Source organism: Molossus molossus, unplaced genomic scaffold (genome assembly GCF_014108415.1).
Source record: "Molossus molossus isolate mMolMol1 unplaced genomic scaffold, mMolMol1.p scaffold_m16_p_20, whole genome shotgun sequence".
Taxonomy (NCBI): domain Eukaryota; kingdom Metazoa; phylum Chordata; class Mammalia; order Chiroptera; family Molossidae; genus Molossus; species Molossus molossus.
Window position 1 is genome coordinate 17982858 of NW_023425356.1, and position 13809 is coordinate 17996666.

Here is a 13809-nt window from a genome sequence, read left to right on the forward strand (position 1 = left end):
TAGTAGACTGGAGATTACAGATGGGCAAGAGACATGTGAAAAAATGCTCAAAGTCAGAAAGATGCAAGTTAAAACAACAATGAGGTATCACCTCACATCTGCCAGAATGGCCGCCATCAACAAATCAACAAATGACAAGTGCTGGTGAGGGTGTGGAGAAAAGGGGACTCGCGCACACTGCTGGTGGGAATGCAGACTGGTGCAGCCACGATGGAAGACAGTATGGAGTTTCCTCAAAAAATTAAAAATGGAACTGCTTTTTACCCAGTGACCCCACTTCTATGAATATATCCTAAGAACCCTGAAACACCAATCAGAAAGAATATATGCATCCCTGTGTTCATAGCAGCACTATTTACAATAGCTAAGATCTGGAAACAGCCCAAATGTCCATCAGTAGATGTGTGGATAAAAAAGCTGTGGTACATTTACACAATTGAATACTATGCAGCTGTAAAAAAAGATGGGTCTCTTCCCTTTGAGACAACAAGGGACCTGGAGAGCATTATGCTAAGCGAAATAAGCCAGTCAGAGAAAGACAAATATCACATGATCTCACTTATATGTGGAATCTAATGAACAAAATAAACTGACGAACAAAGTAGATCCACAGACATGGAAGCATGAAACAGACTGACGAATCTCAGAGGGAAAGGGTAGGGGGTGCAGGAAGAGACTAACCAAAGAACTTATATGCATATACATAACCCATGGACATAGACAATAGTGTGGAGAAGGCAGTGGGGGGGAAGCTGAAGCAGGGTGGAGGGGGTCAATGGGGGAGAAAAGGTGGGACATCTGTAATACTTTCAACAATAAAAATAAATTTTTAAAAAATTAACTCTAAGTGAAATGGACCAGTGAATTAGCTGGCTTGACTCAATCGTCATTAGACTGTAAAAGTTCTCAAGGGGAGGGACTGGGTTTTATTACTCTCCACTGCCCAACACAGTGTTTAGTGCATGGTTAGTTCTCAATGAATATTTGAATGGATGGAGGGGCTGATATGTGGTTTGTGCTTATGGAAAGTTTATTTTAATTGAATTAACTACTTGACCCGGAATGAAGGCATAGGTGAAATGAAATGTAATAATTAAACTAAGCCCATAACAGGTCTTCAGTTTGGAAACTGGACTTAATAAAGTAGATGGTACCCATTCTGTAAGCCGCACATTGTGTGTGCTGGAGTTCCTTAGGATGAGGGATAGCAGTGGTATTTTGTTGGGGCAGTGCTGGACTAAAGGGTGTGTCGCTGGATCTAGCACACATTATTCTGCTGCCTGTAGCTCTGGAATTTGGCCCAAGTTTAGAAAAGCGATATTTAGGCCCCATAATTGTAGTGACAGTGGCCCACAGGCACCTGGTCCTTCCTTGTCTGAATGTTTTAGTAACCTTGAGATAGGTCAGATCTTTCTATTTGAAACTGAATGATTAGCATGGCGTGTTAGAGAGGCTTAGGGACCTGTGTTAGGAATCCTGTATCAGCTATGAAAACTGAACATCAAAATTCCAGATTTAGTTCATTAAGAGACTTTAAAGAGAAAGGAGGACAGAGACAGACATGCTTGAAAAACACAGGAAAAAGGCTTATTTTTCTATGAGAATGAAAAGGACACTGGTGATAAAACTCTCCTTCATTTAATAATTACATTCAGAGCACCCGTGGTCTGCAGAGGACGTTTCCTTAAGATGAGACTCGTAAACTGTGGCTTGTTCACTGGGAACATTTATTTATCATCCTTTATAAGATACAGCATGGTCTTGTTTTGATTTTAAATCAGTGAACTAATATTCCAGTTGGTTACTTCCTAACAAAGGGAAGTTAAAATGATTCTGATACTAAAACATGCACTTCTCCTCAACTGACCAGTTAACATTAGGAGTTTGCTGTTTCTTCATTACTACCGGGGACCAGCGTAGGACCAAAGCCTTTTCCTCCGTGTTGCTTTGTTTTTAGGAACCGGCACAGTGGAAGCCTTGGCCCCTTGAACCAGAGCAGCAGCAGGTAAGTGAAGGAGGAACTAGATTTCAAAATATTTGGTTTTAAAAGGTTATTTGTCATGTTGAAGTCATCACCCAACATCTGATGTTGATTGTGAGATTCTTAATTTACCCTCCTTAAAGATTCAGATTTAAAAAACGTTAACACATTGCTGCTGGGTTTTCCCATAAATCCAATTTCTTAACTCAACTCAGAACACCCTGGTCCTGCAGAGTTCTGCTGTATTTCTGCCCCTGCTGGACCCGGGCGAGCTCCTGGTGCTCGGCGGGGTGCCCGCGGTGCTTGTCCTCCAGAAAAGAGGAAATGACACTATATTGTAGGTTAGACACACTCTCCCCAAGGGCAGAGCTGAATTTATACTATGAGCTCCCTGTATACTTGTGAATGCCTCTTTAACAGCATATTGTTAAAATAGAATGTCAGGAAATCATCACATAAAATTCACTCTAAACCTCAAGGTAAGATTGCTTGCATTCTACAGAGAGTCGAGCAACTTTTTAAGGGGTTCGTAAAAATCGTTTTTTTCAGGACATTTTATTCCAAGAGCATTTTATTATAGATTCAACTAAAGTTATAGTACATTGAGAATTGGGAAAAAATGCCTTGGCCTGTGTGGCTCAGTGTTTAGAGCATCAGTCCATGGGGTTCAATTTCTTGTCAAGGGCCCAGGGCATGTACCTGGGTTGCAGGTTCAATCCCTGGCCCTGGTCGGGGTGTGTGTGGGAAGCAAGTAATCAATGTGTCTCTTGCATCGATGTTTCTCTCGCTGTCTCTTCCACTCTCTCTAAAAATCAATGGAAAAAATATCCTTGGGTGAGAATTAATAAAAAAAGAATTAGGAAAAATGTTCTGGGAGTTGTAGATATTGATAACTAAAACATGGCTAGCATTTGCACAGAAATCTGGGAAAGGATAATTTGAAGATGACCTACTAGTCTTGGTAAATGGCCTTCATTCTTCTCTCTTCTGGGGCTACTGAGTGCCACGGAACTTAAGACCAGATTTGCAGTCCTGTATTCTCTGAGCGACACGTAGTTAGTATTCATTTCTACTTTCTTCATAGATGTATATGGAACCTTCACCCTGTTGCTATTAGGAGTAAACATGGTTCTTACCCGTGAGGATTTCACTGGCTGCTGAGGGAAATAGTCTTGTAGGGAAAGTAAATTACGGAACAACCATGTGCCGTAAAGGAAAAAGAACAAAGCACTGTAGGTCTTGTAGGAGGAAGGGCTCACTTTGCCTGGGGAAGGTGGAGAAGACCTCACAGATGTGGTAACATCAGAACTGGGTCTTAAGAGATCATTGGAATTTGTCAGGTGGAGAAAGGCTACTAGGCAGGGAGAACCGAATACACAGAGGACTGGAGCTGAGAAAGAGGACGGCTTCTTCAGGGGGCCAAGAGAGGTACAGAGGTACTCCAAGGAGAGGCGTGGTGGGAGGAGAAGGCTGGAAAGGGAGACTTGGGCCTTATTAACTCAGCAGTGCTGGCGGGGTAGGGACCGCAACAAAGGTAAAATGTCCAGGAACGTGAGAGAACTTGTAAAGTACTTTTTTTGTGACATAAATCATCTGAAAGGGCATTGGACTATTTTTTTCTGCATTTAAAAAAATGCAGATTTAAAAAATTCTCCAGATGGAAAATAAAGCAAGTCACTTTAATACGTATTACTCAACTAATGACATTTCCGTAACATCATCTTTACCCGGGGGGTTGGGGTTCCATCGACACAGAACAGCTCTGCTGCACTCAGTACGTACATGTCTCACTCTTCACTGTTTGGTGGTTCAGACGAGAGTATTTGCAGTACTTTCTCAGTAGCTATGATTATATGATAGTAATATCAGAACAAAAGTCAGTGTTATTTTTCACAAAAATGTTAGAGTTTACTGATTTTGACAAGCAGTTGCGTCATTTGTGGTACCAAGTATTTTATGATGAATCATTATTCAGTATACAGTAATTCAGTAATTTGTCATCTAAGTAGATGAAAAATAATGTACTTTCAAACTAGTGGATTGAAATTGTTGAAAATGAAAGCAATATTCTATTATGTATTTTAATTATTTTACCTACTAAATTATTTTACCTACTAGAACATTAATATTTTACCTACTAAAATTTATTCATAGCAGAGAATTCTGTACAATATAAAAATTTCCAATTGGAGAGGGAGGGCAGTCTCAAAAACTCAGAAGTAAATTGCATTTGAAACCATCGTAGTTTGCGTGTGAGTGCTGATTTTGTGGTGAAGCTGTTGAGAAATTATCACTTTTCACTCAAAGCATATTTACAAAAATAGAATACACACATATAAAATATATAATACAAAAAAAATAAAATCAGAGTAGAAAGCTTATTGGAAAACAGCATTAACCACAAAGGGGACGTGATAAATACTCATTGGCAAATAAAGGCAGTTTTTTGGAGTTACTGGAAATCAAACAAAAATATAAAAGAGAATCATTATTTTTGGTTTATACATTCACAACTTCATTACTATAAGAATGCACAAATTCCAAATGAAATAAGAGGTATGAAACTAAGATGCTGCATTACCTTCGTAATGAGGTAACTATTTCTTCAGCTTGAACAACACATGATGAGGCCACTTAATAGCAATGAGGAAAATGTCATAAGTTTTTGTAAACAATCAGGAAAGGGAAAGCTCTTATAATTAAATAAATATTCTTGACTTTCAGTAGGCACAATGAGACAACTGACTAAGGGATGTTGAGGTGTTTCATACACACATACATACACACACACGCAGAGTACAAATGAGAGGTCTGATGTCACCATTAAACAGGTGTAGAAAATCGAATGTGATGGTGATGTTTTACAGTAAGAGCTAAGTACTCCTTTGTGTAAAATTTTAAGGTTTATTAGTAAGTGTGAGGAATTTAAAATTCTGAAAAGCCCCCAGTACGGATACTTCTTTGATAACACGGTCTCTGCATCTACAAACAGAGTCGCAGTTGTTTCGGAACTTGTGTGAGAGGCCCAGGGTGACATGCAGGAAGCTGTGCGGCATGCCAAAACTATGTGGGACTGTTCGTTCCCTAATCATGGGCTGTCATCGAGAGCTTCCAGAGATTATCCAGGTGATCTTACCAACACAAAAAGGGGTGTGAATTAATGATCAGCTGATGCTGGTTTCCAAATGGAAGTTTTCTCCTTAAGTTTATTTATTTCCTACAAAGCATTATAATCATCCTTTCAAAGGAGCTTCAAAAAAAAATCATAGACATGATTATAGTCAGTTGGTATATAAATATTTTTTTACATTTAGGGCTTTAAATTCTAGATCCTAAAGCTTACACTTGTGGTTTTAGTTGGATATGATACTGGCTCTAGCGCTGATTAACGAAAAATAGTGTGTTATAAAATGTTAAATGTAAAACATTTACCCCAAAATTCCCATAGGACTTCTCACTTCCTTAATCAAGTTCATTCATGGAGCCACTTGCCCCTAAGTAATCTGTATATGAGTGAAGTTAGATTTTGAAGATGCTTATACACTAATAAGGTGTTTGGACTAGACCCTATAGGAAAGGCAGATACAAAAGTCAGATAAAGCCATTGACACCGTGCAGGGGAGATGATTGGGGTTTAGACTACACTGATGGAGACAGAAAAGCGAAATTGTATTGGATACCATCCCTGGGGATTTAGCAGTTGATTAGATGATGTTAATAAAAATAGCCAGTATTTTTTCCAGCTTTACTATGATATAATTGACATATAACATTATGTAAGTTCAAGCTGTACAGCACGATGATTTGACATGTATATTTTGTGAAATAGTTACCACAATAAGGCTAGTCAACTCATTCATCACCTCACATAATTATAATTTCTGTTGTGGTTGTGAGAACATTTAAGATCAATCATAGCTAATATTTATTGAGTACTTTCTATGCGCTAAGCACTTTTTATTTACTGATTTATTTAATTCTTGCAAGAATCCTATGAAGTGGTACTATTAAAATTTTGATTTCAGATGAAGAAAATGAGGTGCAAATACTTGGCAGAGATTGCATATCTAGTAACTGGAGGAGCCAGAATTTTCACCCACAGACTCTGGCGAGGGAAAGGAAGGAATGAGAAATGGCTCACTATTGGGAGACCGAGTCAGTGGTTGTGTCATTAGCCAGCATTGTAAACACAGAGCAACAGGTTTGCGGGAAGCTGACTGGCAGGCTGCGCGTCCGCAGATTTAGTTTTGATATAGTATTAAGTTTGAAGAGCTGCTGGTGGGACAGCCAAATGGATATGTCCAATAGATACTTGATAATAAGTACTAGAAATATTTGCTGTTAAAATTCATCTTTTCTCAAAGAGAAAATATTGCTTTAATGTATACATTATGCAGCTACAGGAAAACATGAAAAATTAGTGATACTGTCTCCCAGCTCAAAACAGCAAGAGTGTTTTTAACAGGGGAAAAGCTTTGTGAAAGTGTATTCTCGGGTCCTCTTTCCATTAAGTTCAGTATATAAATAACTATCTTACTTGGAACTTTGTGATGTTTTTCAACCAAGCAGATAGAGGAGGGGAATTCACTCATTATGATTTGCACCCACCCGAACATAAGTGAATTTACTTCATTACAATCTCCCCTCCCACCCTCACCCTTTGTTCCAGCATTCCTCCACATGTACCCCTGCCTCGCTTGAACCACGGGGTACTCCAGTTCAAGCCCAGCTGTTTATGGGAACTGCTTTTGTGGAAATCATTAAAGAAAGAAAGGCCTGTGAATTCTCTGGCCGAAGCACTGCCTGTTTTCTGTGTCATTTCAGTCTCATTAATCAGCAGTGCAGCAAGGTAGACACTGCGCTGTGTGTTTTACTGTCCCCAGCACAGCAGCGCCTGCGTCTCTGCCCCCAGGCCGGCGCATTGGGGAAAAGAGAGAGGGAAACCATCAATCTTCCCCGCTGCACATGTCAGCAGTGATTCCTTCCCCCTTCCGTTGGCTGTCTCTCTCACCACCTGTGTTTAGAATTAGCACGGAAGCTGCTGCCCAGATGAATAAGAACTACTGTCCCTGTCACCTGCCCTGGTGCGGACCACCACTTCTAAATGAAAACAAGGCGTACACAGGGCAACTATCTTTGTTGTGAGCAGTGCAGGAGAGAGAACCACGCGTCCCCTTCGAAGTTCATTACAACATAAAATTAAAGCAGGTTTTAGGTCATACCTTCTAGAAGGTAGCATCATTTATTGGATCAGAGGGGTAAAAGCAAATGATTTCTTGAATGCTTTGTTCTATTCTCCTAGTCTCCCTCTGCAGTGTGGACAGCTGAAGTTGATCTATGTAGGTTCAAGTCCTGACTTCACTATTTATTGGCTGGCACTACTCACGAACCCCTCTGTGCCTGTTTCTGCATCTGTAAAACAGAAATGATAGTGTTACCTGCCTCACAGGATTCAATGAGGTGATGCATTCATAGCTCTTACTATAGCGCTTTGCACACAGTAAGCACTCAATAAATGTTAGCCATTATTATTGTTAAATTCACTGTTTGAATAATAAAACTGAGTTCAGAGAGGTTAAATAATTTGTGCAAGGTCCTAGGAGATGTAGATGGAATTTGAACCTAGCTCTATCTGATCCTCAAAGTTCATGCCCTTCCTGTGACATTATATTGTCTCCATTCTAGTTCCATCTTACAAATAACTTCATATGTGAGCTTAATAAATCAGTTAACTTTATTTATGCTTTTATTACCTTTATGTAAAATGAAAATTTTAATGCTTGACATTCCTGTTAGTATGAGACTATTATCATTTAATGTCCATTAATATAATCAGGCCATATGAAGAACAGCTAGGCTTTTTTTTTTTTTTTTTTTAATTTGGCTATTTAGAAAAAGTTAAATAGTACAAAAGTGTCAAAAAGGAAGTCATCATTCCCATTCTGAAGGGTAACCATTATTAAGTTCAATGTGTATTCGCCTTCCTTATCAGCATTTATCTGTTTAAAAATGTTTCTATAGAATCACGGGGGGCTAAGCTTTGCTCCTGGGCCTGGAGGGGGATGCTGTTACTCCCACGTCACAGTGGAGAGGTTGTCTGACTTGCACAAGGAAACACAGCCAGTGCCCTGCAGAGCTGGTGTTGGGCTCTGCGTTCTGGCTCTGGAGCTGGGCCCTTCACCTCCTGAGCGCTCGGTACTGACATTCTTCTTATCTGTTCTATAGTGTTCCATCGTATACAAATAAGGCTACGCTTTAGTTAATATTTCCCTGACTGAGGGACAGTCCATTGCTTGTAGTTCTTTTGTTACTAATAATCATACAGAGATATTTTGCCAGGTGTCCTTACATTCTTGTCTGAATATTTCTGAAGGACAGTATGTTGAATGGTTGGGTCAAAATATATAAACATTTTTTTGATGGTTTCCTTTGCTGTGCAACAACTTTTTAGTTTTATGCAGTCCCATTTATTTTTTTCTTTTGTTTCTAACAAAGTGGAGACAGATTCGTGGATACAGAGAACAGACTAACAGCTGTCATAGGGGTGGGGGTTGGGGGCTGGGTGAGAAGGATGAAGGGATTAAGAAAAAAAGAAGAAAGACTCATGGACACAGACAACAGTATGCTGATTGCTGGAGGGAAGGGGAGACGGGGGAGGTAGGAGAGGGCAAAGGGGGGATAAATGGTGATGGAAGGAGACTTGACTTGGGGTGATAAACTCAATACAATATACAGATGATGTGTGGTAGGCTTATATACCTGAAACCCGTATAATTTTATTAACCCATGTCACCCCAATAATTTCAATTAAAAAATATATACTTAAATGTTGACCTTCATAAATGTCAGATAACATATGGATTGGATTTTCAATACATGCCAAGCACCAAGTACTTTATTTTTTTTATCCTCACCCGAGGACATTTTTGCATTTATCTTCAGACAGAGTGGGGGGGGGGGGGAGAAGAGAGAGAGAGAGAAACACCTTTGTGAGAGAGACACATCGAGTGGTTGCCACCCACACGACCCCAACTGGGGCCGGGGACAAACCGCAACCGAGGCATGTGCCCTTAGCGGGAACCGAACCTGGGACACTCTGGTCCGCAGGCCGATGTTGTAACTGCTGAGCCAATCTGGCCAGGGCTAGCACCAAGTACTTTAATAATCTCATTCCAATCCCCCAGCCACCCTGTGAGGTAGGTATATTACTATTCCCATGTTGCAGATGCTCAAAGCTATATAGGTACTAGAGCCAGGACTTCGACCCAGGCAGCCTGGAGCTCGAGCCTGCTTCTTAACCATGGTTAATAACCAAACAAGTTATTTTTTACTGCTTGCCTTTGCCATGTTTCTGACTTATTCTGAAGTTGAGTTAATCTGAGCTGACAGAGGATCTGAACTGATGCGAGTGTTGAAACAACCCTGGGGATTGTATCCGTCTACAGGTTAGATGATGAGAAAGGGAACCATGGGTTGCTAGAAAATAAGACTTCTTCTTCCTAGTAGTGGTCAGGACAGCCAAGAGATTCTCTCTCTCAAGTATCTTTATGCCATGAAAATAACTTTAGAATTTTTTTCCCTCTGTACTGTACCTTATAAGAAATTCTTCTCAGAGGTACAGAGCACTAGAGATAATCCTAGCATTATTTCATACGTTGTGTATAAGAATTTCTGGTGTCTCAGCTTCACTTAGCCAAGACCTCCTGTTAGTCCATGTTTTTGGTCAACCGACTGGGCTAACATGAGATCCACTTACAGCTGCTTGAGTGTTGAATTCAGACTCTCTGATAGGGGTCAGAGGGTGTTAGAGAGTTTGCCAGGCAGGGAAATGGGTACAAAAGAGCATTTTTTAATTTTATTTTTTACAGAGATGAGTTTGTTTTCTATCCATTATAGTTCTGATGTGAAATTCAGGCTACATAGGCTCCCTGAATCCCTGAGCCCTAAGGACTTAGGGACCGGACATTGCCAAGAAGTGTACCTAACAGTGGAAGGTGGTGTGCTTACCTGTCGCAGGTGTCTTTTCTCACCAACATAGAGGCTCTAAGCCACCTTCAGGTTTGCTGACTGTCATGGCTGCTGAATGTGATATTAGAACTGCCTAAAGCCAAGAAGGCCTCTGACCATGTGTTAATAAATAACTGTCTCAGGGATTGTGTTACCTTGAAATGTAAATTAAAAGCAAGTGAACTTACTTTTCACATTTTTACAGTCTTTTTATTTTATTTGTATGTGTTTCCAAGCAGATTGGCAGCTTTGGAGAATAATTGTGTAGTAGTTGGCTTAGAATAGAGGCTTTTTGATCTTGGCCGCACATTAGAATCACCTGGGGAACTTTTAAAACTCCCAATGCTCAAGCCAAATCCCAAACTGATTAAATCAGAATCTCTGAGGATGGGGCCCAGGCATCGGTATTTTTTAAAGCTCCCAGCCAGTCACTGTGTAGCCAAGATTGAGAACTGCTGGCTCAGAAGATGTCTTTCCTTTTTCATTTATGGTGTTTTCATCTGGACCTCATTTTATGTAGTTGAAGTGAATTTTAAGAATAGATATTGGTGCCCAAACCCCTCTCTAATGGGAGCAAGTATCAGAATGACCTGGAGGGCTTGTTAAAGCACAGGTTGCATAACTTCTCATCTCTTCTTCTGGTTGCAGCTCACCCCGGTAGATCTGGGTGAGGACTCAGAAATTTGCATTTATAACAAGTCTCCTGTTCTGGTGATGTTGCTGGTACAGGGAACTCATTGAAGAGCTCTGCTCCAGTTCCAATGCCTGCCTTCCACCTGCCTTCTGCTCTTCTAGGGGGCCAGGCACCTGCTTCCACGGCAGCCCTCACAATGTCAGTGCCAGGAAAGCTAATGGGTGCCCGAGGAAGCTTTGGTCTATTGCCCTGCTTTTAGTGATCATACAGTCTAATTTTTTTTAAGTCTATTACATATGCAAATGCAGCTTGTCTTCACATCAGCTTGCTCCCCTTAAGCCCTTTCTAATTCCCAATCAGAGCCCACCGGGTGGGGTTCTGGTGTCCCAATTAGAGGCCCTTCTGGGTGGGATCTGGTGTCCCAAACAGAACTTGGAGTTCACCTTCCCACAGAAACCATTTTATGAATGGTGTTTAGGTGCAGCTGAAATGGATATTAAAACCCTTCTTCAGGAATACGGTGGGCTCAGTAAGGCTTCCATGGGCTGCCTTCCAGGTGCTTGACCACCATTTAAAAAATTGAGTCTGAGTGTTTCAGAAAACCAATTTTCAGACAAGCTCTTAGAACATAACTTGTTTAAGAACTGCGTATAACTGGAACATTTGGTCCATTTTGTTTACAGTTACTTTGCCCTTTACATTTGGAGCCAAAGTGGGGGGAAAGGTTTGTCATTCATTCCGCTAACATTTATTAGGTGCTCACAATGGACCTGGCACTGCTCGGTGCCGGGGATCTAAAGATGAAAGAGACAGCCCCTGCCCTAGAGGAGCTGGTGCTCTAGGTGGGAAAATATTTTCTAAGCAAATAAGAAAATATTTATCAAGTTACAATGTGATATGTGCAATAATGAGGAGCTGGTGAAGGAGGGGTCTGTACTGCCTGGGGAGAGGGGAGGGGAGGGAGGTTCCATGGGAGAGGACGAGAGTGGGAGGGAGGGAGGGAGGGAGAGACTGAGAGCTCTGGAGTTCCGGATTCTGGTCCCAGCTGTGCCACCAGCTGTGTGCCCTTGGCCTTTTGATACGCATCTCTGTGGCACACTTTCCCCTTCTGAGAAGTGTGTGTGGAGTGGAGGTATTGGTGGGAGTGAGGGTTCTTCAAGGCCAGGCCAAGCCAACCTTGAAGTCAGAACATTCTAACCTGGTTGCAGCCCAGTGTGAAGGAAGGAGACAGAACTGGGCAAGGGCTCGGATCCAGATCTGACAACCTGCCGGTGTCTCGGGCAGGTTATTTAACCTTGCTGTGTCCTTCCCTGGAAATTGAGGCCAGAAATTCCTATTCCCATCACATGAGATGAGGTCCGAGCAAGTGCCAGGGAATGTTTCTGGAAGCGAGTGTTCCCAAAGGAAGGAAAGGAAATGTACGAAAGCATTTTTTCCCACCGTGGAAGGATGTCACAGGGCACACGGGGAAAGGTGCATGGCTCTTACTATCTGGAAGTGGCTTAAATCGCTAGGAAGCTTTTAAAAATCAAGTTTATTCCTTTTAAACGCTTTCACTAGCCTGACAATATGTACTAAGTGCTTATCATCTATGCCCCGAAAAAAAATCATAGTCTTTAAAAAAAAATTTTACCCCCTTTTAAAAAAATGTTTCCTGCAGTTTTGTTTCTTGTTTGGGGGCCATGTAAGAGCTGCTTTCTCTTATACTGAATTAATATTTACTATATTGATTCCCAGATCTGAGCATCTGGTTTCATTTCTAAGGAGAAACAAACCCATTTTTCTTGGTGCTGAGTCAGCACTTTCTCCCCAGACCGGGCCCTGTTCTTTCTGGGAGAAAGAGCTGACTGCGGCAGAACAATGCTGAGCCCGGGCCAAAGAAAGCTTCAGAGAAGCAGCACCTGGGTCCTCCTGGCCGCCGGGCTGAAGTGCTATTTTTCTGTACTGGGTCTCTTTTGTTTCAGTTCTTAAATCACTAATTGGTAGTATGTAGAGCCTTTTTTTTTTCCCCCTGGGGGAGGTGGAAGAGGGCATAGAAGGGATAAATGGTAGTAGAGACATTTAAAAATATATATATATATATATTTCTTTATTGATTTTTTAGAGAGAAAGGAAGGGAAAGGGAGAGAGAGAGAGAAACATCGATGAGAGACAACATCGATTGGCCACCTCCCGCACGCCCCCCATGGGGGATTGGGCTCAATACCTTGTCATGTGCCCTGACCAGGAATTAAACTGGAATCTCAGTCCATGGGTTGCCACTCAGTCCACTGAGCCACACAGGCCAGACAGTAGTAGAGACATTTACGAAAGTGTTGAGGAGCCCAGGATTGAAATAGCTGGGTGACATAAGTGTTAGAATCGAGAAACACTAACAGAGAGCTAAGGAGTGAGAGTGGTAAGCTGTACAGTACACCTTATTTATACACAATTAGAAGAATAAATAGTTTCATAGAAAGAGATTTTCATTCCAATTAGTTGACAGTGTTGTTGATTACTTTTTTATCATCATCTGATAACATGCCATTCGTGGAACCAATCAGACATAGTATTGTTCAGCCAAGTTTTTGGTTCACCTTTGACTGTAGTTGAAACAGGTGTGATGAATGAACAATGGACGTTACAGCTGGATGTAAGCAGGACTTTGTAATAAGAGTCTTAAAATCTTTTGTTGACGGCTTTGGTTCGCACTGCCGTACCGAAGTTGAGTGTTTCAAAACTAGTAGGCAGCCTCCTTTTAGTGTATTTTATTCATTTGCGATTAAAGATAGAAGCTCTATTTAGATTATCACAAAATTTATCTTTTCCCATAATTAGCAGTTTGGGATTTTTCAGTTGCTTTAGGGTGCAGTAATGAAAATTCAGATAATTATGAATTTTGTGTATGCTTAGTACCTTAAGACAGGAAGTATTTTAGCTACATTTGCCAGATTGATAAGTATATTCTTCCTTTGATTTGATCACCCACCCTTTCTTCTGAAACATTTCAAATCCCAGGGCTGAAGCTGCCCATTAGTAAGATTGGTCCCATTACAAAGTGAGCTAATCATTGATTGTACTGGCTGGAGGTGGCATTCGTTAAGGAAGTACGTATACCTGAAATAAAAATGAAGCCCTATTTTGTAAAAATCCTCCTTTTTTGTCTTCTGAACTCCGTGATGGGATTGTAGGTCGATGCTCCAGGTCT

At 41.1% G+C, this 13809-nt stretch overlaps 1 protein-coding gene across 3 annotated transcripts in view; it reads left to right on the top strand.

The window, feature by feature from the left end:
- WARS2 (tryptophanyl tRNA synthetase 2, mitochondrial) overlaps positions 1 to 13809 on the top strand; it is an 83754-nt gene that overhangs the window by 22935 nt on the left and 47010 nt on the right. The window contains exon 1 of one of the 3 annotated variants that reach the window (XM_036273557.1): positions 1958 to 2005. The exons of 1 other annotated variant lie outside the window; for it this stretch is intronic. Coding sequence is in view for 1 of the 2 variants with exons in the window: in XM_036273556.1 (XP_036129449.1) it covers positions 5072 to 5107 (36 nt within the window). In the remaining variant the exon portion in view is untranslated. Of the gene's footprint in view, positions 1 to 1957; positions 2006 to 5051; positions 5108 to 13809 lie in introns of those variants that run through there. One more of the 3 variants, XM_036273556.1, reaches the window with a different exon arrangement.